The 25,346-nt window shown below is 40.6% G+C and overlaps 1 protein-coding gene and 1 long non-coding RNA gene across 2 annotated transcripts in view; both read right to left on the bottom strand.

Annotated features, from left to right (window-relative positions):
* vrk3 (VRK serine/threonine kinase 3) overlaps positions 1-25,346 on the bottom strand; it is a 97,000-nt gene that overhangs the window by 57,555 nt on the left and 14,099 nt on the right. Inside the window, exon 6 of the mRNA XM_073069661.1 lies at positions 1,373-1,472. Within this exon, the coding sequence (XP_072925762.1) occupies positions 1,373-1,472 (100 nt within the window). The remainder of the gene's footprint in view (positions 1-1,372; positions 1,473-25,346) is intronic.
* LOC140740618 (uncharacterized) lies at positions 5,630-23,507 on the bottom strand. The gene is made up of 3 exons (XR_012101886.1): positions 23,400-23,507; positions 22,222-22,367; positions 5,630-9,412 (listed from the first exon to the last, which is right to left on the bottom strand). It is a non-coding gene; the product is annotated as an uncharacterized lncRNA (long non-coding RNA).

Here is a 25,346-nt window from a genome sequence, read left to right on the forward strand (position 1 = left end):
AATAAGTGACGCGGAGCGATTTGGAAGTCGCTGGTTGGTGGTGAGCTTTTGTCAATCAAAGGATTTAAACAACAGTTAAAATCCCCACCCATTATCAACATATATTCATTTAAATCAAACAGTAAAGCAAATATATTTTTAAAAAAGGAAGGATCATCTAAGTTAGGACCGTACAAATTGACCAAAACAACTTTTCTGTTACAAATTACTCCTTTAACAATTAAAAATCTACCATTAAAATCAGACTTAATATCCTCTTGAATGAATGAAATAATTGGATTTAATGATAATATACACTCCATTAATTTTACTTAGAGAAGTGGAGTGAAATTGCAAACCCTTCCACCATTCAAAAAATCTATTTTGATCTCCCGCCTTGAGATGCGTCTCTTGGGCAAAAATTATATCAGGTTGGAATCGGCTAATGATTTTAAAAGTCTTTTTTCTTTTGATAGGATGATTCTAACCACGTATATTCCAACTTATTACATTAATCCATTTAAATATCATACCATAATTTTATTCTACTTTACACATGTGCAGAGCACATACCAAAATGGGATGATCAAAAATGGCAGCGATGAAGAATGCAACTACATAGAAAACACATGCTCCAGAACCACACAATGGGAAAAACTCCCTAACTCTAACCCCACCCCTCCCCCCACAGCCCAGAAAAAACAGGCACCCTATGATAGAAAACGAAGCCAAGGACTGCTCTGTCCAAAAAAAAGCTTCAAAATGTTCTCTATCCCTCCCCCAAGTTAAAAAAAATGAAACCCACTGACCTTGTCAGAGGAACGACAAAGTCTCAACAAAGGAAAGTGTTTACATTCCAGCATCTACAAACTATCCCACGTTTATATTTCATCTTTTTTAAACAAAGAGAGGACCGAAAAACTTCTCTTAAAAAGAAAAACCAGCACCATCTTAAATTTAACATTAAATCTCCTAAAAAAAAAAGCTTTAATTTCAGTTATAGGAAAACATACTAATATATTGAAAAGAAAAAAAGCGAAAAGAAACGTTAATAGCATATTTAACCCAACTAAATTTTCAAAAGTACCATCTAATAATATTATATAAATAATTGAAACCTCCACTAAGTATATATAAAAAAATTAAATAGCCCCATTAGCAGGAAAAGCTACCAGTTAATTAAGAAACAGAAAAAAACATCAAACCAGATATTAGATTAAAGGAATAAGTCCCTTTATCTTCTTTTTCTCAGTCAAATGTCCAAATAACAATTTAAACAGTCATACTTGAACCTTAAATCTTCTTTCCAAAAAAACCCAATGATATGCAATAATGAACAATTCCCCTAATCTTTTAATACTTTCTCAATGAAATGTCCAAGTAGCCTTCATACATCTTCTTTCCGAAATGCTAATATGCAGATAACCAAGCAATCTTCCAGACAGTTCAATCGGCAGTTGCAGCAGGTATAGTTTGAGCAAACGCCAGTGCAACTTTAGGATCAAAAAATGTATGAGGAGAATCAGGTGGAAAAACTTTAATTCTTGTTGGGTTCCTTCACAAGGAAGGAAACAGTTTCTTATCCTGTGTCTGTTTCATTACCAGAGCAAATTTTGATCTTTGTTCCATTACCTCCTTTGGATAATCTTCATAAAAAACGGAGCTCAGATCCCTCAAATCTAAAAATCCTGTTTTCTTGCCTGTCGCATTATTTGATCTTTAATCTTCAAATGATGAAAACAATCCAGAACAGACCTTGGTTTATTTGGATCTTAAGATTTCGAAGTGAAAACTCTGTGTGCTCTTTCTATAGTAGGCGACTGAGATAATATAATAGGAAATAAGGTATGAGAAAGCTTACCAAAGTAAGCAGCTAAATCAACATTTTCAGCTCCTTCTTACAGCCCAACAATTTGTTTATTCCTTCGGCGAGACCTAGTTTCCAGGTCTATAATCTTATTTCAATATCTTTCCAAACGAGTTGTAGTTTCAAGCAATTTTTGCTTAGTTATCTTCAATTCCTCTTTGTGTGTAATAACTTGAGTTTCCAGATCTTTAAGTTTTCCCATAAATGATATAATTTCATTACTATTCTTTTCCAGTTGGGTTTTAATTGAATTCAGTGTCCGAGCCATATCTTCAGCCCACAGTGGTATTTCATTAGATCTTTCCTTTTGCATCTTTCCTTTCCTGTTGCCTTTATCACTAGGTTCAGTCAAGTTCTTCCCACTCCTCAAGGACATATTGTTCCCCTTCAAGAACCAGCAACTAAAGATTTTAAATTCAAAGTTTAAACTAGGGGGAAAGGAGCAAAACTAGGAACAGCACAGAAACTGCTGTTACTCCATTCACAGATAGGCGCAGTCTCTGGCCTACTTGTTTCTATCTGGCCAAACCATGTCATTAGTTCTGATTGCCTTACTCACATCTTCGGGGAGGCACTGCAATTTCATCGTATTAAATTGAGGCGAGGTATTTCCTGCATTATAAGCAGCATCCCTGCATAGGTTGCATAGACGTTGCAAAAGCGCTCCCAGAAATTGCTGCCGTCCTCCCCTGCCTTGGGGCGGCACTCAAGGATCTTAGTAATGTCTACCGGGCATTGCAGTGCCTTATAGTATTCACCTGATTAGCCAGGGCAACAGCCGCAGAGAAAGCCTGCCAGTTGGCATGATTACCCAAAGCCCCCTGCCAGCATTCCTGCTCACTAGTGGTGAGGGCTATACAACACAAACTAAAGAGATCCTGAATTGTGCCAGTCATATAATCGATAAATCCCTCAGGGTCATTTTTCCTATTTGGAGCCTGATTCATTATCATACACATTTCTGGGGGCTTCCAGGGAGTGTAGACATTTATCGTGGGCTGCTGATTTAGTTGACCTGTGTTGGGGTTAGGTACAGTATGCATAGGAAATTGTCTACCATGGGGTCTATTTGTAGCAGGGGGCTGGTGAAAGTCCTCAGAGGCATCGCTACCCGTGCCTGAATTGTACTCCGTATCTGTCTCAGGGTCCACTAGGGGTCTGTCTCCTACCAGAAAATTCCACCTAGGTCATGGTTTCCTGGTCCCTGGCTGGTTATTTCCCTTCCACTGCCTCAACTGTCCCCTCGTGCAGGGTGGCCATTGGGCTTGGTGGGGGTGAGTTGGGATTACCCTGGGGCGACTGCTTAGGTGGAGCATATGGGGGTGGTGGTGCTGTGGGCTGGGGTCGCCAGGCTTCCTCCTCCTCTGTCTCATTATCATCAAACAGCATGGGCAGTCCAGACAGGTCAAGAGGTACCTTTGCTGGCTTCACCTTTACCTTGTCGCCTATCCTTAACCCGCCTATCTTTCGTTTCCCTATTCTACTTTCCCTTATTTGTATCATAATCTTCACACAGTCCTTTTAATGTCTCCCATGATTTCAAATTTCCTTAATTATCACATACACTAATCCCTCTTCGACGTGCATTATGCTCCCAACTACTTTGCTTAGATCTATTATTTAATTCTTCAGCCGTTTTTCTCCAATTGGACATTAAAACCTTCCATTTTTGTCCGGTATTATGTTTCCAAATTGCTTCCTCTGCCTTCATTTAAGTCCCAGGTCCCACCCAAAGGCCAAATTTCACTATCCAATTTCTTATTTAGGCATGCCAATAACCTTCAGTAATCATTTTCTCTTTCAGGGTCATCTCTGTATATTTTAAATAATAGTGTTATTCCTGGACTTAGCTAATGTTTCCCCCATTCTTTCTAATCAGGTGGGTCAGCCGCCTCCTTTTCTCACATCCACTTCAGGGTCCTGACCTTCGAGTGGGAGATTTCCCCTCTTAACAACCGGTCTAAGGCTGGATGCTGATACTTCAGAGTGTGGCTTTACCATCATGTAACCTATAACTCCTATTCCCCATTAAGCTTGTGCCCTTATCCCCGTTGATCTTGTGCCAAGTCTCTTTGCATCCACTTCAGGGTCCTGACCTTCACATGGGAGATTTCCCCTCTTAACAACCGGTCTAAGGCTGGATGCTGATAATTCAGAGTGCGCTTTACCGTCATGTAACCTGTGATGGACAAACCCGAGTTTGAGATGGGGTCCTGAGTTGACCCTATTGACCTGTGCTGCTATTGAGAGAGGGGAAGGCATCCAGCGCAGATGTGAGAGAGAGAGAGAGAGAGAGAGAGAGAGAGAGAGACATGATTTAATGTTATGCTTCTTCGGCTGATTATTTACCTTTGCCCCAAGGACACTTTTTGCCTGCTTGTTAAAATTCCTGCAGAGACAGCAGGGCGAAGCCGGTTGATGGACAGCCGGTGTCCAGCATGTGGAAATAAAATGCAGGTCTGCTAAGACACAGGCAGACACACCATGGGACACTGAACGAGCTTTGTGCACCCATGTGAAGGTGGGGGTTTTGGAGGATCGATTCGGGGAAATCGATCAGTGGCTCATAGTGTGAGAAGGTGCGACCGGTGGGGAACTGTTTGTGTGTCCACCCTCGCCTGGGTGACAGGTCCACAACTGAAGAACAGTCGTACGTGGTATGGTCATAGTCGGTGACCACAACGGGAAGATCGATGGCAATGGCATCACCTCTCTCTCTCCAACGATACTCCAACAACTACCTCGAACTGAACTGAACTGAACTCTGCATCATATCATAAGACTGTATCCGTTTACCCCTAGCTCTGAAAGAGCCTGGTTTTGGTTCCTATTTCCACACTTCTGTATATATCATTGCTAACCTGTTTCATATATTTCCATTTTTATGGTACTGTATTGCTTAATTTACTAATAAACACTATTAGTTACTAGTAACACCAGACTCCAAAGTGTTTTCCATTTCTGCTGGTTCTTAACCCGGTCACGGGGTACGTGACAAACCTGTAACTCCTATTTCCCATTAAGCTTGTGCCCTTATCCCCGTTGATCTTGTGCCAAGTCTCTCTGCATCCACTTCAGGGTCCTGACCTTCACATGGGGGATTTCCCCTCTTAACAACCCGTCTAAGGCTGGATGCTGAGACAGGTAAATTATCATAAGCGTACCCCAAAGCGTATTTACAACATCCGAATAGATTGCAGGACAGAGCCTCTTCCCCTGTGTTTGGCCAAACTTCCATTCTGTCCTGTGCTAGTCAATTCACCGTGCTACGCACCCCAGCCCCCACATCAATTAAGGTGTTAAGGTGCCCACCAGCTTCAAATGTAATGGGCTACTGCCACTAACCCACTGCCCAATTCGCAGCAACGCACCCAAAGAAAAATGTAATAGATCACTGTTGATGATCCGCTGCCTAGTTCTTCACGCACAGACTTTAATTCTCACAATACCTCACAACCTTAAATACTCACAATACCTCATCGGGTCTTCTGTTACCACAAATCTACTGACCTGTGGTACTCGGGCGATCCTCAACTCAGGTTTCGGAAGGAGTCCGTCAGAGGTTACCTGCCAGACGAAGGGGTCATCAAGGTGGACAGTTAATGAGAGAGATCAAGGTAAATCTTACTTTGTGGGTCCATCCATCTCAGGTCACGGCCACCGAGGTGACCACTAACGCCGACCCCCGGGAACACCTCGTCTTGGACTCCTGGCTGGCTCACCAAATTGTCAAAGGCTGATCGACCCGATGCAAAAAAGCACCAGTACCAAGGATGCAATAAGACCATAAAACCTTTACTCTTTATTCATAGCATGCTATGGGGGAAATTGCAGACTGATCTCCCAAAGAGACAGTCCGGACACTGCCCTTCCCTGAAGCACAATTCTTCACAATTTATAATATCAATCATTACAGGAAATATTAAAATTACACGAGTTAATACAGTTTTAGAATAGTTTCGATCACATGTTAAGATACAATTAGATGTAAAATCATCATTGGTTTGTTATTATTTTCTGACAAGGCTAGCCTAAATACAACCTTAGTTCCTCATGTTGACACCTCCTATTCTTGAACGTTCTAGCCCCCCACGCCAGCCCTTTCCCCTATTTAGTTATGTTGTACCTCAAAATGCTTTGTGCAATCAGACAATTCCTTATTTGGACCTATGTCTAACACTATTAGGGAACAGTGTCTGGTACATCAGTTGTTGCTGGGTAAGGTTCCCTTTTGGCTATCCAGCAACTAACATAAGGTATCTGTAAGGTAATTAATCATTATCTAATCATTGTCTTTTAATCTCTTTTAATCTATACCCCTATTTAACTATCCCTTTACTCCATCACCACAAGCAAGAGGTGGAGAGTGAAGAAGTAAAGACATCTTGGAGAGAAGCCATTTTTAAAAACTGATCGGGGAAAAGAGGCTAGACTGCGCATGCGCGTGACTTAGTGCGCCAAAGGTTTAAAAAAAAAAGACCACCATATATAGTGGCCATTGTCAGAGTGGACTGAGTCGGAGTGGGACGACTTTGGCTCAACAGGCTTCGGCGTGAACAGGCAGAGGCGAGGGTAGGTTCCGGTAAGTTCTACTCTTGTTTAGAGTAGAGAGAATGCCAGGCAGGATGTTGGAATGCTCCTCTTGCAGGATGTGGGAAGTCAGGGAGACCTCTGGTGACCCTTATGACACCTGCAAGAAGTGCATTGTGGTGAACTACATATACCTGTCTGGACACGCCCCCTGCTGACTGCTCCTGTGGCTCCTCCCACAGACCCCGGTATAAAGGCGATTGAGGCCTGAGCCCGGCCCTCAACCTCCAGGATGTAGTATGGTGGTCAACTACTGCTTGTTCTTTCTTCCAGTCAATAAAAGCCGATATCTCGACTTCACGTCTCAGAGAGAGTTATTGATGGTGCATCATGCATCCAGCTGCAGCCCCCAACAAACCACGTTAGGGAACTGGAGCAGGAGCTGGATGACCTCTGGATCATTCAGGAGAATGTAAATATTTTTCATTATGAATAAAGTTCTTACTGATGTAAACAAAACAAATCTGGAATGGCTTTTAACTGCTACAAACAATGGAAGGAGTCTTCTATAAACATTTTCAGAACTGTGCTCAATGTTAATGCTAAAGGAAGACAGTTCTAAATCGCTAAACTTAATTAAGGGTAATGGCAGGTGTATATCATTAATTGTATTGCAAAACTGTGTAAGGCACTATTAATTTACATACTAGCGCTTATCTGTGTTTTGTATAAGCTTTGTTACAATTCTTAAGATCAAAGAGAAAGATGCTTTTATTAGTCACTGTACTCCAAAGTGGAACTTGTGCAGATTTTGTACTTTTAGATACAGGACCAATTTAGAGCTGAGAAGGTAGGTTAAAATTAAAACTAATAACTGGTTTGGTTTAACCTTTGTGAATCCAGCAGTTCTAAACAAAAAGCTGAATGATAAAAAGTAGGGGCGGGGGGGGAACTTTGCGTCTTCCATCATGTAAAAACAACAGTTACTAATTTTCTTGAAGGATCCAGGTGTAAAATCCAGATAGTTAGAATTGCTATAAGAAGGATGTAATTCAGCTGGCGAGACTGTAGCAAAGATTGACAGGAACACTGCCTGGACTGGATGCTCAGAGTTATAATGAGAGATTAGATAAATGGGGACTGTTTTCTGCAGAGCGAAGGAGGGTGAGCGGTTTAAAATTATCAGGGGCACTTTTCCCAGGGAGGGAATAATAGATAGAGGCATAAGTACAAGGTGAAAGGGGAAAGATTTAAAAAGGGCATGAGAGCTCATTTTTCCACACAGAGGGTGGTGGGATTATGGAACGAGCTGCCAGAGGAGGTGGTGAAGGCAGGTACAGTTACAATGTTTAAAGGTATTTAGACATGGACATGGATAGGAGGGGTACAGACCAAAAGGGATTGGTGTAGATAAGTGGTTGATGTGGATGATTTGGGCCAAATGGTTCAATTTAGTTGCATGAATATCTAGGAATATAAGAGGCATAGGAAGGGCAGATAGAAATATATTTATCCCACATTAGGGCATTAAAAACAAGAAGTAGGTGGAAGATTTAAGGAGAATCTTAGGGGCAAGATATTTTGCACAGAGAGTAGCTGATATTTGGAGTGAGCTGCTACAGGATGTTGTTATGCCTGCAGCCCCCTCCTTTGTGAGAATCGCAAGATCACTGTTGGGTTGGGTCAGGGGGCCCAGGAAATGAGAGAGAGATGTGCAGAATGGCTCGTTCCCCGGTGATGTAAAGCTACAGGACATGGCCATTGTCTCTTGGAGACAAATTTGTGGATTGAGATACTATGCTACGTGAACGCCCTCAGGCAAAGTGGGCTGGTTCAGGGAGAGATTGCATCACCCCAACCTGATTGACATCTACGACCCTGCGAGTCAGGATAAAAGAGGGTCTGTAGGAACAGCCCCTCAGACGCACCAGAAGAAACGCTAGCGATCCCGTAATAGCGGGAAGACATTTGAAGGAGGCCATGTGCGTTCAGTTCCGTTGCCTGGGACTGGTGGCTGGTACCACGGAAAACGGCTTTTAGCTAGCAACGGGGAAACCAACTCGCCCAACTCAAAGGATTGGCATCATAAAAGACCTGGGCAAGTTTAAAACCATCTCTCTCTTAAAACCCAAAACGCTGCAGCTTGAACGAACTAACAGTGACTGTTATATTTCCATCGGACAATACATTATCCCCTAGACAACGATAGAGCTATTTCTTATTGATTATTATTATATCCGCGCTTTTAGATTTAGTATTGATGACGTATATTATCTGTATGTTTGCATTAATCTTATTTTTGTACCCCTTTATCAATAAATACTTTTTAAAATAGTACCATCAGACTTCAACGGACCTCTCTATCTTTGCTGGTAAGTGACCCAGTTACGGGGTACGTAACAATGTAGTGAAATTAGATACAATTATGTTTAAGAGGCATTTAGACAGACTCTGAAATAGGGAAGGAAAAGATTCTAATGTGGGCAACTGGAATTAGTGTAGATGAGCAAAAATGTCGAGATGAACAAAGTGGGCAGAAGCTTCTGATGTATGACTCTATGATATAATTACTCTATCATTTTCAGAATTAGTAATTAGTTTATCGCTATTATACCTGTCTGACTTTAGCCATATACCATACTGAGAAAGCTAAGATGTTTGGGCAAATATTTCAAAGTCAAAGTAAATTTATTATCAAACTGCGTCCATGTCGTCTAGTATTAGCTATAGCTTCATTTTCTTGCAGGCATTTCAGCCATTAATATACCAAACACTGACAGGCTGAACAATTGAACTTGCTTGCATCAACTACTAGACCAGTCATGTTTCTTCTTCTGTTTCCCAACTGCTTTTCAGTTCTTTTCTTAACTTCTTGGACATCTGTAACATCCATTCGAATGACTGAGAGTCGATCAGAAGCAGAATATCTGAGAACCTGCGCTCCATTTACTTCTTCATGAAGCACCATTGCAAACACACGGAAGCCAAGAAGATGGAGGCACTTGGCCAGAGAGTGGCCAAAGTCCCAGTCACAACCTAAATGTAGAAAGAAAAGACATTGGTAATGGGTTCATTATTAGCAGATGTACAGAGATAGAGTGGTTTGCATATGGACCATTCCAAATGGGAGTATGTCAATGTAGTACAAAGGGAAAGGCAGCAACAAATGCAGAATGCAAGGTCACAGTTATAAAGGAAGTGCGGGGCAGGTAGACAATGAGGTGAAGCAGCCATGCTCAAGTCGACTGTGAGATCTTCTTCATGATGGGGGGGGGGGCAGAAGAGAGAATGACCAGAGTGAGGAGGGGCTTTGATTATGTTAGCTCCTTTCCCCAGGCAGCAGAAAGTGCAGACAGAGTTAGCAGAGGGGATGCCAGATTCTGTGACAGACAATTCAATTAAGTACATAAAACATAGGATAGTACAGCACATTACAGGCCCTTCAGCCCACAATGTTGTGCCGACCCTCAAACCCTGCCTCCCATATAACCCTCCACCTTAAATTCCTCCATATACCTGTCTAGTAGTCTCTTAAACTTCACTAGTGTATCTGCCTCCACCACAGACTCAGGCAGTGCATTCCACGCACCAACCACTCTCTGAGTAAAAAAACCTTCCTCTAATATCTCCCTTGAACTTCCCTCCCCTTATCTTAAAGCCATGTCCTCTTGTATAGAGCAGTGGTGCCCTGGGGAAGAGGCACTGGCTGTCCACTCTGTCTATTCCTCTTAATATCTTGTACACCTCTATCATGTCTCCTCTCATCCTCCTTCTCTCCAAAGAGTAAAGCCCTAGCTCCCTTAATCTCTGATCATAATTCATACTCTCTAAACCAGGCAGCATCCTGGTGAATCTCCTCTGTACCCTTTCCAATGCTTCCACATCCTTCCTATAGTGAGGCGACCAGAACTGGACACAGTACTCCAAGTGTGGCCTAACTAGAGTTTTATAGAGCTGCATCATTACATCGCGTCTCTTAAACTCTATCCCTCGACTTATGAAAGCTAACACCCCATAAGCTTTCTTAACTACCTTATCTACCTGTGAGGCAACTTTCAGGGATCTGTGGACATGTGCCCCCAGATCCCTCTGCTCCTCCACACTACCAAGTATCCTGCCATTTACTTTGTACTCTGCCTTGGAGTTTGCCCTTCCAAAGTGTACCACCTCACACTTCTCTGGGTTGAACTCCATCTGCCACTTCTCAGCCCACTTCTGCATCCTATCAATGTCTCTCTGCAATCTTTGACAATCCTCTACACTATCTACAACACCATCAACCTTTGTGTCGTCTGCAAACTTGCCAACCCACCCTTCTACCCCCACATCCAGGTTGTTAATAAAAATCCCAAAAAGTAGAGATCCCAGAACAGATCCTTGTGGGACACCACTAGTCACAACCCTCCAATCTGAATGTACTCCCTCCAACACGAACCTCTGCCTTCTGCAGGCAAGCCAATTCTGAATCCACCTGGCTAAACTTCCCTGGATCCCATGCCTTCTGACTTTCCGTGTGGAACGTTGTCAAATGCCTTACTAAAATCCATGTAGATCACATCCACTGCACTACCCTCATCTATATGCCTGGTCACCTCCTCAAAGAACTCTATCAGGCTTGTTAGACATGATCTGTCCTTCACAAAGCCATGCTGACTGTCCCTGATCAGACCATAATTCTCTAAATGCCCATAGATCCTATCTCTAAGAATCTTTTCCAACAGCTTTCCCACCACAGACGTAAGGCTCACTGGTCTATAATTACTCGGACTAACCCTACTACCTTTTTTGAACAAGTGGATGGCATTCGCCTCCCGGACAACGAGAACATAAAGATCCTAGCCAGAGGCTCAGCAATCTCTTCCCTCACCTCGTGGAGAAGCCTGGGGAATATTCCATCAGGCCCTGGGGACTTATCTGTCCTAATGTATTTTAACAACTCCAACACCTCCTTTCCCTTAATATCTACATGCTCCAGAACATCAACCTCACTCATATTGTCCTCACCGTCATCAAGTTCCCTCTCATTGTTGAATACCGAAGAGAAGTATTCATTGAGGACCTCGCTCACTTACACAGCCTCCAAGCACATCTTCCCACTTTTATCTTTAATTGGTCCTACCTTCACTCCTGTCATCCTTTTGTTCTTCACATAATTGAAGAATGCCTTGGGGTTTTCCTTTACCCTACTTGCCAAGGCCTTCTCATGCCCCCTTCTTGCTCTTCTCAGCCCCTTCTTAAGCTCCTTTCTTGCTACCCTATATTCCTCAATAGACCCATCTGATCCTTGCTTCCTAAACCTCATGTATTCTGCCTTCTTCCACCTGACTAGATTTTCCACTTCACTTGTCACCCATGGTTCCTTCACCCTATCATTCTTTATCTTCCTCACCGGGACAAATTTATCCCTAACATTCTGCAAGAGATCCCAAAACATTGACCACATGTCCATAGTACATTTCCCTGCAAAAACATCATTCCAAGTAAGGGTAAGTAATTGTTCAAACGCTAATACAATTTAAAAAAAGTATTCTCTTAGTTATTTTTGTTCTGTCCTGCTTATAAATTTAATGTTACCTGTAAAGAGGCAAAAGTATAAATGTCCACGATACAAGAAACAAATATGTTTATGAGCACTGTTCCCTCTAAGCTGTGTGGGTGTGCAGCCACACAGTAACGGAAATGCTCCCGTGCACAAAGCCATTGATGCCGTGCAGCTGAAATTTTCTTTTATATAATGCTAATATAACTTTGAAATTATTAGCATTAACTGTCAATTGTGTTTTAGAATATCTGGCATCCCTTTGTAAATCCCTTCAGAAAAGCTCTTTGAATACAATTGAAGCACTGCAGTATGCAAAAGCAAAAATTAACAAGTTATGGTCACAGTATCTTGGCGATAATGTTTCTTGGAGTGACAAAGTGAAAGATCTGCTTGCGTTTATAAGTTCTGATGTTGATACTGTGCCTATTATTTGATTCATTCAACATGTATGTAATCACTTGGTTAATAAATTTCTTGATGACGAGCCTATAATAGAATGGCAAGCTTTTGACCCTGTAGCTATTGAAAATGCAACCAATTTTGAATTTGAAAAAGAGAATTTTGTGTGATTGACAAAAAATACTCAGCTACTATTACAACTATGACGGAAGTGTTGCCTCAAAAATATTGCAGCAATGAATAGTGTGATTTCAAATTTGTCATTTCTGATAAAGTCTGGTTCAATTAAGACGTTTACTGATATGTTGAACTATGTGCTTAGAAACAAAGAACTTGATGATGATGACGTCGACTCAGGCCTAAGAGGCCAGCGTCGGGTATTTTCATGCCTTATAAGGTGTGGAACGAAAGACTGTGTGGTGCGCCACTCCTCATACAGACATAGAGAACTTGAAGAACTGTCAATTCTCGTTGCATCATTGAAGCATTTCAAGCTTCTAGTGCTGACTGCGAACGTGGAGTCAGTCTTATGAATTCAAGCAAATGTAAATCCAGGTACAGACTAGAAGTGGAACCTTTGAATGACCTAATGAGGATTAAGATGCGTCTTTCACCTGGATGTGAAATTAATCTGGACGGTGCTCATAGACAAAGGGTCTGTAATAAAGACAGAGTATGAAATGTGAAAGATTTTCTTTGTTCTCCATTTCATTACACCCTTCAATTAATAAATAAAATCAAATGTATGTGATTTTTCAATTTTCATTCTGAATATTCATGTTACAAAACACATTTTGCAGTTTTCAGGCCGTGTAAGTATTCCCTGCTCAAGGCAATGGTTCATATGCAGTTGTGTAAAAAAAATGGAGGGTATGCTGCTTATGAGCCTCTGAAGAACTGCTGATCTGAGACCAAATTCTATTATACATCCAACACAGATGACTTAATGGGTCCTCCTTAATAATACTTGAAGCTCTTGGTCTTCAAGGCAGAATGAATTAATCTGTCAAAGAATCGGAGAGATGGCAAGAAAGCAGGTGTCCTAAATAATTAAACTCTAAAAGTGAGATTAAAAAATTACAAAAAAAGAAATCAACTTGGTTCATGGACCTTCAAGTCAGATGGCTGCTGATAGAAAGCTTTGACATAGTAATAAGGGAGGATTGGTGAGCTTGATATGGTTGGCTCTTATTCATTCTCGATCAAATGCCTTTTGAAAGTATTATGTAATTTGGAGGAACAGGGAATAAAATAGCTGTTAAAGCTCGGACATAGAATCATTTGATGATCATAAAGCAGAATTGATCTTTAAACTGGAAGAAAGTTGGTAATTGTACAAATCCTAAAACAAGTTAATGTTTTAGATGCTAGATATCCAAATAATACAGAGCAGCATTGAAATACTCAACTAGTTTGACAGCATCAACAGAGATGGAAACAGATATAATTTCAGGTTAATAACCCTTTGCCTGAAAAGTTAGAGTAAATGAGATTTAAGACACAGAGCAAGAAGGTGGAGAGGTGATGGAGTTGAGTGAAATAAGGTAGGCAAGGTATATGTGAATAGAAAAAGGTGGGTCTCTAGGAGATGCAAAGAGAGGACAAATGAATGTAGAATTACCAGCTAATCAGAAAAATATGAGAAGATAAAATGTGAGATTGAAATACAGTACTGGAATTACAGGTGATTTGAAATTGTTGAACTCAAATTTAAGTCTCAGAGAATGAGGGGAGATTTGATTGGGGCATATAAAATTATGAGTGGTATAGATCGGGTAAATGCAAGCAGGATTTTTCCACTGAGGTTGGGTGAGACTAGCTCTAGAGGTCATGCATTAAGGGAGTTCAAGGGGAACATGAAGGGGAGCTTCTTCACTCAGAATATGTTGAGTGTGTAAGGAGCTGCCCGTGGAAGTAGTGAATGCAGATTCTATTGCAACATTTGACAAGTTCGGATGGATGGAAGGGGTATGGAGGACTATGGTCCAGGTGCAGCTCAATAGGACTAGGCAGAATCATCCTTCTGCATGGACTAAATTGGCCATAGGGCCTGTTTCTGTGCTGTAGTGCTCTATGACTCTAGAAAGCTGTAGCATGTTTGTCACAAGATGCATTGCATTGAATTTATTTGCATATTGTCAGAAGTCGAAGACAGAGATCAGAGTAGGAGTGTGCTATGATATTTAACTCCAAACATTGAACTGATTGCAAGAAAAAGACAGGAGCTCAAGAGAACAGGTCTTAGATTCATTTCTACTTTAAGCCAAGTACCTACGTATGACATGGCGACATAATCATGTATGTCATTTACGTTCTTTTATATATAACCCACAATGCATTATGTATTCAACAAAGAATACTTAAACAATATATTACTCAAATATTACTGAAATATTAAATACTCAACAGAGTGTCATGTTTGTGGATTGAAAAGAGGAAAGTTCTGCAAACTAATTTCTTTACATTTGAGGTTGCTCTTAACCTCCACTCGTGTCCTAAACATTGGTACAAAAGTCAGAGTCATCTGTGCCTGTCTTTGGGCAATAAAACATTGTTGTATTGCCCCCTACCAGTGTTTAGAAAGCTATTGAAAGGTGGGAAATTCATTAGTACTGTCAAGTGTCCTCACACGCTGTTGTGCTGCTCAAGGAGCTGTCAATATGAGTGTAGAAGTGCACGAATTAGGAGCCGAGCAGATTGCTTGGCCCTCAGGCCTGCTCATTGTTCAGTAAGGTCATAGCATCGATCACCAAAGATCCTCGCCACCCACGATACGCTCTTTTCTCGCTGCTGCCATTAGGTAGAAGGCACAAGTGCCTCAGGACTCACACCAGCAGCTTCAAGAACAGTGACTACCCCTCAATCATCAGGCTCTTGAACAAAAGGGGATAACCACACTCATTTAAGGACTCTGTTATTTTGTTATTTTATGCTTGTTATTATTGCTATTTATTCATTATCTGTATTTGCCCAGTTTGTTTACAGTTTACAGATCCTGTTTACAGTTACTGTTCTATAACTTTGCTAAGACTGCCAGGTGTATAAGAATCTTGGGGTTGTTCGTAGTGACATGTGTGTACTCTGATAATAAATTTTGCTTTGAACTTTGAACTGACCTTACTCATGTTCTTTTTTTGCTGAAACTGTGACTGAGAAGTGTCACTAAAATCTCTTGCAGCTGCTGCAAGAAGCCATGCGGCTGCAACCTCATTAGGCAGCTTTGACAGCACTCTTGCACATCGTCAGCACCCATGCAGCCACCTTCCCTTTCCAATGGCTCAGGGGCAGGGTGCATTCTGGGGTTACACTGCCTGAAGGAGGGACATCTTGTGCATATGGGTGGTGCAGGGAACCTTGAGGACTACCTGGTACGAGACTGAGTGGGGAATCGCAGCTACGGACAACATTGCCTAGAGTGCTAATAGATATTGTGAAAAATCCATTGCCTCACAAGAATGGTGAAAGTGAATCCTCACAGCCCAACACTTACTCACGACACAGATCCTTCACTTCCAGTCAGTGTTGCCTAACGTCCTTCCTTATGACACACTCACTCATGCACACTCCAGCTACTCTCTCCCCCTCCCCGTGTCCACATTGCTCTCCCACCTGTCCCTACTACTCAGACTCTTAACTCTCTCCAGTAATCTATCATTTCACTTTTTCAGTCAGTCATCAGTTGAACCAGCAGTACTGTTTACCCCTCACACTATTAACTGCAACCACTCCCCCACCCCATATGCAGGGGTGCCCGTGAATGTATCACACAGTCATCTAAGAAGACACAGTGTTATGTCAACTCAACCACCTTTTGCAGTTATGATACATTGTGGGCAAAGATCACCAGGCTGGAGAGCGCCTATTGGGCCAGAGCAAATTAACTCCATCAGAGGAGGAGAGAGCCCTAGACCTGATGACTGCTGGGCTTCACAGTATACAAAATGTTGGAAATGTTCAGCAGGTCAGGCAGCTTCAGTGGAAATAGAAACAGAGTTAATGTTTTAGTCTGAAGACCCACCAATATTTATTGTGCACAACAATAGTTAGACTGGGAAGGGTGCAGAGCAGACTTATAAGGACATTACAAAAACTGGACAAAGACAAGCTCTGAGGAAAGAACTGATATCCTAGCAGGAAGGTTTGCTAGAACTGCACAGGGGTGTGGGATTTGAATTAGAGTCACAGGGGGACAGGAACCAGAGTGCAGATGTTAAGACCTCACAAAAAGTCAGGAAGCAACAATTTGAGCATGGTGGGACTAATGCTCTGAGCTGTATATATTTCAATGCAAGTAATTTGGGAAAGGCTATTGTAGGAGCTCAGGGCATGGATCAACACCTGGAATTATGATATTGTAGCCATTAGTGAGATGGTTGCAGGAGGGGCAGGACTGGCAGCTCATTATTCCAGGGTTCTATTGTTTTAGACATGATAGAGCAGGAGGGATTAAAGGGGGAGGGGTGACATTACTAGTCAGGAAAAATATCACAGCAGTGCTCAGTCAGGAGAGAGAAGATAACTTGTCTAGTGAGGCTTTATGGTAAATGATCATGTTAATAGGGCTATATTATAGACCATTCAATAGTCCGTGGGATTTAGAGGAAGAAATCTGTAAGAAACAAAACAAAGGAGCTGGTTGTGGATTACAGGAGGAATGGAGACAGGCTAACCTCTATTGACATCAATGGATCTGGGGTTGAGAGGGTGAACAGCTTCAAGTTCCTCAGCATCCACATCACTAAGGACCTCACATGATCTGTACACATCCAGCATTTATAAACGACCTAGATGAGGAAGTGGAGGGATGGGTTAGTAAGTTTGCTGATGACACAAAGGTTGGAGGTGTTGTGGATAGTGTGGAGGGCTGTCAGAGGTTACAGCGGGACATTGATAGGATGCAAAACTGGGCTGAGAAGTGGTAGATGGAGTTCAACCCAGATAAGTGTGAAGTGGTTCATTTTGGTAGGTCAAATATGATGGCAGAATATAATATTAATGGTAAGACTCTTGGCAGTGTGGAGGATCAGAGGGATCTTGGGGTCCGAGTCAATAGGACGCTCAAAGCAGCAGCGCAGGTTGACTCTGTGGTTAAGAAGGCATATTGTGTATTGGCCTTCATTAATCGTGGAATTGAATTTCAGAGCCGAGGGGTAATGTTGCAGCTATATAGGACCCTGGTCAGACCCCACTTGGAGTACTGTGCTCAGTTCTGGTCGCCTCACTATAGGAAGGATGTGGAAGCCATAGAAAGAGTGCAGAGGAGATTTACAAGGATGTCGCCTGGATTGGGGACTATGTCTTATGAAAACAGGTTGAGTGAACTCGGCCTTTTTTCCTTGGAGCAACGGAGGATGACAGGTGACCTGATAGAGGTGCATAAGATGATGAGAGGCATTGATCGTGTGGATAATCAGAGGCTTTTTCCCAGACTGAAATGGTTGCCACAAGAGGACAAGGTTTAAGGTGCTGGGGAGTAGGTACAGAGAGATGCCAGGGGTAAGTTTTTTTTACGCAGAGTGCGTGGAATGGGCTGCCGGCCACGGTGGTGGAGGCAGATACAATAGGGGCTTTTAAGAGACTTTTGGATAGGTACATGGAGCTTGGAAAAACAGAGGGCTATGGGTAAGCCTAGTAATTTCTAAGGTAGGGACATGTTCGGCACAACTTTGTGGGCCGAAGGGCCTGTATTGTGCTGTAGGTTTTCTATGTTTCTGTGTAGGAGGGAAGATGGAAATGGCAACAGAGGCTGGGACATCTTAGGTGGAGGCAACAAAGGGCAGCAGATGATAAGAAGGAAAAGAATGTGGCACCTTAAATAAGAACAGAAGACGGAGGAGCCAACTGCAAGAAGAGTGCGTATGTGATGGGCACATGGAGAGGATGGAGGAGGAGAAAGGGACAGGGTGGTGGGGGCTAGTGAGAAGAGTGAGGATGGAGGAGGAACTGCACAGATCAGGAGAAGAGAGAAAAAGGACAGAGGGGGAGCAGGTTGCCTGAAAGTGGAGGATTTGTCAGTTTGTACGCTACCATGTGGAATTTGAGGCACTGTTCATCTGGTCTGCATCTAACCTCACCCCGGCAATGGAGGAGACAGGTCAGTGTGGGAACAGGGAGAGGAGTTAACATGGTCAGCAACCTGAAGCATCAGATAGCCCCAGCGCACCGAGCACAGATGCCCAGCAATCAGTTACAGAGTTCACACTTGATCACACTGATGAAGAGGAGGACACAGCAAGATAACTAACTTCAATAAGTAAGATTTTATTATTTCTTCTGGTTATAGGCCTTTCCACTGCTTAATATAATATTTACAATGTTGCTATGTTAAAGATGTTACAATGTTAATATATTAAAATCCTTAAAATCCTTAAAGGTTTAAGACCCTTTAAAGCTCATGGTATACAATACAAAAGGAAACTATGGTAAATCATTATAATTTACTGATTAGGCCCCAACAAGGGTACTGCAGTCACAGCTAGAGTATTACAACTATTTCTGGACACTATCGTTTAAGAGATATACAAGATGGGGAGAAGACTTGCATGAATGTTTTATGAGATGAAAATGTTCAGTAACATGGAAAGTCTGGAGATACAGAGGTTATTCTCCATAAAGCAGAGAAATCCTTTAAGAATTTTAAAGTAGCAAAATTGAAAATATTGTATTCAAGAAATGAAAAGACCATTAACCAGAAGAAAACAACTGGCAAAAAAAAAAGCATGAAAACAGGGAAAAGGAAAAGCAGGAAAGCAGAATAGCCTCTTTGCATGATATTGGACTGAAGTTTTTTTTACTTGTAACTGTTTAATTAATTTAGTTTTTCAAATATATCTGACAGGTAAAATATGTCAGACTCAGCATTGACAATTTGTTCTGCAAGCAGCTCATCACTTAGAAATGCTACAATACTATCCCAAAGGGCAACAAAGTGCCAATGAGAATTACCTTTTGATAACCATATGCATAAGTAGCCATTCAAATTCCCCTGCATTTTCCTCACAAAGTTGTCAAAAAAGATAATCTTGAAGTGTATTTGCTTTGATGACGTTCACAGCCATTATTACCACAGCAAAGGTGTCATTCAAACACCTAATTTTTTTGCAACCAAATGATGACGGTGGATGGATGACACAGCGTTTGCAAAAAAAAACCTCAGGCACAATATTTTTTAAATAAGCGATGAATCCTCGGTGTCTTCTTACCATCGAAGCAGCACCATCAATTGCACGCCATTATATTTTGCAGCGGATCATTGCTTTCTAAGAAATAGCTCTTGACTTCTTCAAAAATAGTTTCCCCACCTCTATCTATGTCTTTGGTACGTCGTATTAATGTTGTTAAAATGTATGTTCTCCCTAAATTTTTATATTTATTTCAATCAATTCCAATTTTTATTCCTAAATCTTTTTTTGATTCCTTAGACTCTATTATTTTGTCATATCTGTGGAAGAATAAGCGTTCTAGAATTAATAGAGTTTATCTCCAAAAATCTAAAAAAGAGGGTGGCATGGCCTTACCTAACTTTTGTTTATATTATTGGGCAGCCAATATACGTTGTGCTACCTTTTGGTCTTTTTTCCATGGCCAACCCGAGTGCCCTAATTGGGTGGCAATGGAGTTGAGTTCCACTAAAGATTTATCTATTTCTGCACTTCTTGGCTCTGTACTCCCTAGTAGTTTGTCCAGATTAATTGTTAATCCTCTTGTTTGACACACTTTGCGAATATGGGCTCAGTTTAGGAAATTTTATGGCTTCTATGGTTTTTCCTTTTCTAGTCCTATCTTACATAATCACCTTTTTTTTTTACCTACTATGTATGATTCAACATTCCATGATTGGTATAGGAAGGGCATTCGACATTTTGAAGATCTTTTTATTGATAATCGCTTCGCATCTTTTCAACAGCTCTCTGCTAAGTTCAATCTGCCTAATGCTCATTTTTTTAGATATCTCCAAATTAGATACTTTATTAATCCTTTAATTCCTAACTTCCCTGAAATGCCTGAGAAAAATGTTATGGATTTCTTTCTTTCTATTAATCCACTGGGTAAAGGTTTAATATAATTTATTCGTGATAAATTAGCATTCTTACGGCGTGCCCCTGTGGATAAAATTAGAATGGCTTGGGAGCATGATTTAAATATCTCTTTATCTGATGAGACTTGGGACTCGATTCTCAAATCGGTTAATTCAACCTCTCTTTGTGCTTGCCATTGCCTTTTACAGTTTAAGATTGTTCATAGAGCCCATATGTCTAAATCTAAATTATCTCCATTTTACCCTAATATTAGTCCTCTTTGTGATAAATGCAAAAGGGGCGAGGCTTCTCTTATTCATATGTACTGGTTCTGTCCTAGCTTGGAGAAATTTTGGAAAGATGTCTTCATAACTTTATCTTATATTCTGAATCACCACTTAGAACCTAACCCTTTAATTGCTTTGTTTGGTTTTTTTGGGTGAGACAGATTTACGTTTGAGTTCAACTAAGTGTCGAATATTATCTTTTGCTTCTCTCCTGGCTAGACGTTTAATCCTCCTTAGATGGAGAGATGTTGCCCCGCCCACACATGCTCAATGGCTTAATGATATTATGTCCTGCTTAGACCTTGAAAAAATTCATTATTCAGTTCTTAATTCGGATATAAAGTTCCATTAGGTCTGGGGACCTTTTATTGAGTACTTTCATAACCTTCCTCTTAACTAAGGTTTTTTTTTTCAGTCCCTTGCTTTCAGCTCTTTTTTTTTGGTAGAAGGCATTATTATCTTCTGTTTTTAAGGGTATTTACAGTTTTGGGGGTTTGAATGTCCTGATTTATATTCTCTATATTGTGTTGTGGTTGGTCTGGAGTTTTTTGTAGTTGCGGGGCTTGGGGAGGATACTAATTTTACATGTCTTCAATTTGGGTGCTTTCTCAATTATCTTTTTTGTATTATATTATTATTGTATGTTTATTTTTGCACTGGATTAATGTTCTTCATTTTGATTTGGGTTTTTTTTTCTATCTAGCGATGTAGAAAATGCATAAAAAAACTAATAAAAAAAAAGTTTCCCCTTTGGTATCAGTCTTAAGCTTTTGGGCAGAAAGCATTTCCTTACTGACCTGACCATCATTCAAAAACCTAACACACAGTAAGTCATCAGAAGAGCCTTATTATCACATAATGTGCTTTCATCGATTTGCAGGGCAAACTTCTTAACTTGCAGTTGTGCAACTAGTTGAAATTACACCAGAAACTACAGGAGTCCTCTCCTCTCTGCAGATTAACCCTTTCTGGTAGATGACCCACTGCAGTCACTCAGCCTTCATGTCACGTTTTATAAGGATTATAACACACGTGGACCGGTACAGAACTAGCCTCCTGCTGCATATTCGCTGACTGGCCTTGCTGCAGAGAGCCCCGCCAAATCTGCAGTTTGTGATTTGGGGGTGGATGTGGAGCGGGGCCCTGCAGGGTGGGGATGGTGATTTGTGCGAAGTCAAGCAGGAGCAGAGATAAGAATTGATATGCCTCACCTACCCCCACACACACAAAAACACCCACTCTAAGCTGCTTTGCGGCCTCATTTGCATCACCTAGTATATTTTTACATTAATTTCATTCAGGGTTCTAATAAAATTACATATATCATTTCTGTTTTTATTTATATAATTTAGTAATATTCCTTTAAAACAATAAACTTATCTTGGCCCATCCAGAAACTCCTGTGGCCCGCGGTTTCCTGTTTTTTTTATTTGTCACCCCTATGATATCTGGCATGGTCCCCAGGGAAGCCATTTGGCCAAGACTGAGAGCCTCTTTATTAGCTACAGTACAAAGTACCTCAGACGTTTGATTCAGAGGACCATCAAGAAGACACTAAGTAAAGTCCTCATCCTAAAATGTATGTAAACAGTTACTTACAGTGGTTATTGTAAGATCCAAGGGATCATCTGGTGAGGCTTTCAGCCTTTGAAGACCATCTTTCAGTTGTTTACGTATTTCTTCATAATCTGGTTTTTCCTCATATTTCAGTGACACCACATGCTGGAGGTATTTCTTCAATTCATCTTTAAATTAACAATAACTTATTAAGTAACTCATGCATTGTTTCTCTCTTCTCATATCAACATTTCTTCAGAAACATGTTTCAGAACTAATTAACTCCCCTTCAAACTTAAAAAATTTCTACACATTTATGATCGAGACACACCTCTCAGAGCTTAATAAATTTTACTTGAAGCAAAGAATTGTAACAGATTTGAAAATGATAGAATAAAATATTGCAATGCAGATTTGGGAACCGATTAAGATGAGTGAAGTCAAAAAAGAAGAATATTAGAGAAAGTCAGAATAAAAAGGAAAAATGTATTTATATAAATTCTTAATGCAGCTGAAGGGTTTTTCTTTAGATTAGTGGGAAGTTAATTGAAAATGATACTTAATACGTTAATAAATTACTACATATGCATAAAGGAGAAACAAAAACATAACAACAAAAGAACCAAATAAATAGGAGCAAAGTAAGCCACATGTCCTCTCATGCCAAATCCACTTATCAATAAAACCATGACCAATTCCACCCGGCCTTGTAGGCTCAATTTATTTCCCTGCGACAGAGAACATTAATACCAAAGATTTATAACCCTAACAAAAACAACTCATTTACATCTAACGTAGACAGCCCTCAATTCAAACCTATACCTCCAAGTTCTATATTCCCACATGAGCAGAAATCATTCTTTCAGGATCTATTTTGCCTAACATGCAAGCTCTTTATCCCATCAATCAACCAAAATAATCACATTGCAATCACATAAAACTTTGGTTATGAAATACAGTGGATTGGGCCATTGGTTAATCAGGGACAAGCAAGAAAATTTATTGTATAGTACCGTACTTTTCAAACACCGGCAGTTCAAAGAGCTTTACATAGAACAAGATATAAAAATCAAACATCAAATTTCAGACAATATATAAAAGAGAATAAAATGACAGAAAAATTAGACATGATAAATAGAAGTTACAGTCTAGGAGATTCTAATTAAAAGAAAAGAAACATTTTAAGCCTTGATTTAGAAAAGCTTAAAACTGGAGCAGACCTCAGACTCTTGATGCACCATCAATAACTCACGCTGAGACTTAGGAAGCGAGATATCGGCTTTTATTGACCGGAAGAATAAACAACACTACATCCTGGGGAAAATGAGGGAGAGCAGCAGTCCACAGTCGCCTTTATACAGGGGTCTGTGGGAGGAGCCACAGGAGCAGTCAGCAAGGTCTGTGGGAGGAGCCACAGGAGCAGTCAGCAGGGTCTGTGGGAGGAGCCACAGGAGCAGTCAGACAGGTATATCTAGTTCACCACAACTCTCTGGAAAGTTATTCCAGATACGTGGAGCATAATAGCTAAAAGCTGCTTTAACATGTTTAGTTTTGACCCTGGGGACAGTAAGACACACCCCAGATGACCTGAGAGCTCAGGAAGGTTCATAATGCAGTAAGAGATCAGAGATGTATTTTGGCCATAGACCATTGAGTGTTTTCTAAACCAGTAGTAATATTTTAAAGTTACTCCTCTGATGGACAGGAAGCCAATGTCGTGATCTGAGAACTGGAGTGATGTGTTTTACTTTCTTGGTCTTAGTGAGGACTTTAGCAGCTGCAACTGCCCAAAGGATGATTTATCTATTTATTTACTTATTTTACAGAGGCCTGTGAAAATGCCATTACAGTAGTCAAGCCTCCTAAAAATAAATGAATGGATGTGTTTTTCTAGATCTTGCTGAGACATAAGCCCTTTAACTCTCACTATAGTTTTAAGATGATAGTAGGCTGACTTTGTAACTGTTGGAGTCTGTCACAACACCAAGGTTTCTGACTTGGTTTGTGGTCTGTAACGACAGGGATTTTAAGTGAGCACTGACTTTTAAATCATTCTTTTTCGGCACCAAAATCACTTATTTCAATTTTGTCTTTGTTTAACTGGAGGAAATTTTGGCTCATCCAATCAGTGATATGTTCAATACATTTTTTTTAGTGATTGTATGGGACCAAAGTCACTTGATGACACCATTATATAAATCTGAGTGTCATCCACATATTTCAGGCAAGATATTTTGTTGCTTACCATGATTTGAGCTAGAACAAGCATGTGTATGTTAAACAGAAGAGGTCCTAGTATGGACCCTTGAGGCACACTGCATGTCATTTTTGTTCAGTCAGATACACAGCTACTGATCAATACAAAATAGTCCATCCTGTAAGGAAGATTTAAACCACTTTAGGCCTGTACCAGAAAGACCCATGCTGTTTTGCAGTCTGTCCAGTAATATGACACGGCCAACTGTGTCAAAAGCAGCACTGAGATCCAGTAAAACCAAAACTGAAATTTTTTCATGAGCATCATGGTTTAAGTGGATTTTAAAAGTCATTTAAAACCTTGACCAGAACAGTCTCAGCATTATGGTGTTGTTTAAATCCAGACCAGAAAACATCAATACAGTTGCTTAGTGCCAGAAAGCTGTAAGTTGCTGATAAACAACCTTATCAATTATTTTACTTAAACATGGTAAGTTTGATATAGGCCTGTAGTTATTAATTACTGAGACATCTAGGCGTTTTATTTTAAAACAGGCTTAATATCTGCAGTTTTCAGGGCTTTTGGGAAGCAGCTTGTTAGAAGAGAAGTGTTAACCATTTGCAGAATGTCTGGTGTCATCCAACTAAAACCATTTTTTAAAAAGATTGAAGGTAAAATATCAAAGGAACAGGAGAATGATTTCAGGTGTAGCACAATTTCTTCTAAAGTTTTATAGTCAATAGACTTGAATTGTGTCATCTTAACCAAATTAGTTTTGAGTGAAATGATGACACTGACTTCTGACCTGATGCAGAGACACTGACAGCTTAATGAATTTTATCAGTAAAAAGAATGCAAGATTATTACATGATTTAGTAGATAGTAGTTCAGATGCTACTGACATAGAAGGACATGTGAGCCTATCAACTGTAGCAAATAAGACGTGCATTTTGGCTGTTCTTGTTTATAA

The sequence above is a fragment of the Hemitrygon akajei genome, chromosome 17 (genome assembly GCF_048418815.1).
Source record: "Hemitrygon akajei chromosome 17, sHemAka1.3, whole genome shotgun sequence".
Lineage (NCBI taxonomy): Eukaryota > Metazoa > Chordata > Chondrichthyes > Myliobatiformes > Dasyatidae > Hemitrygon > Hemitrygon akajei.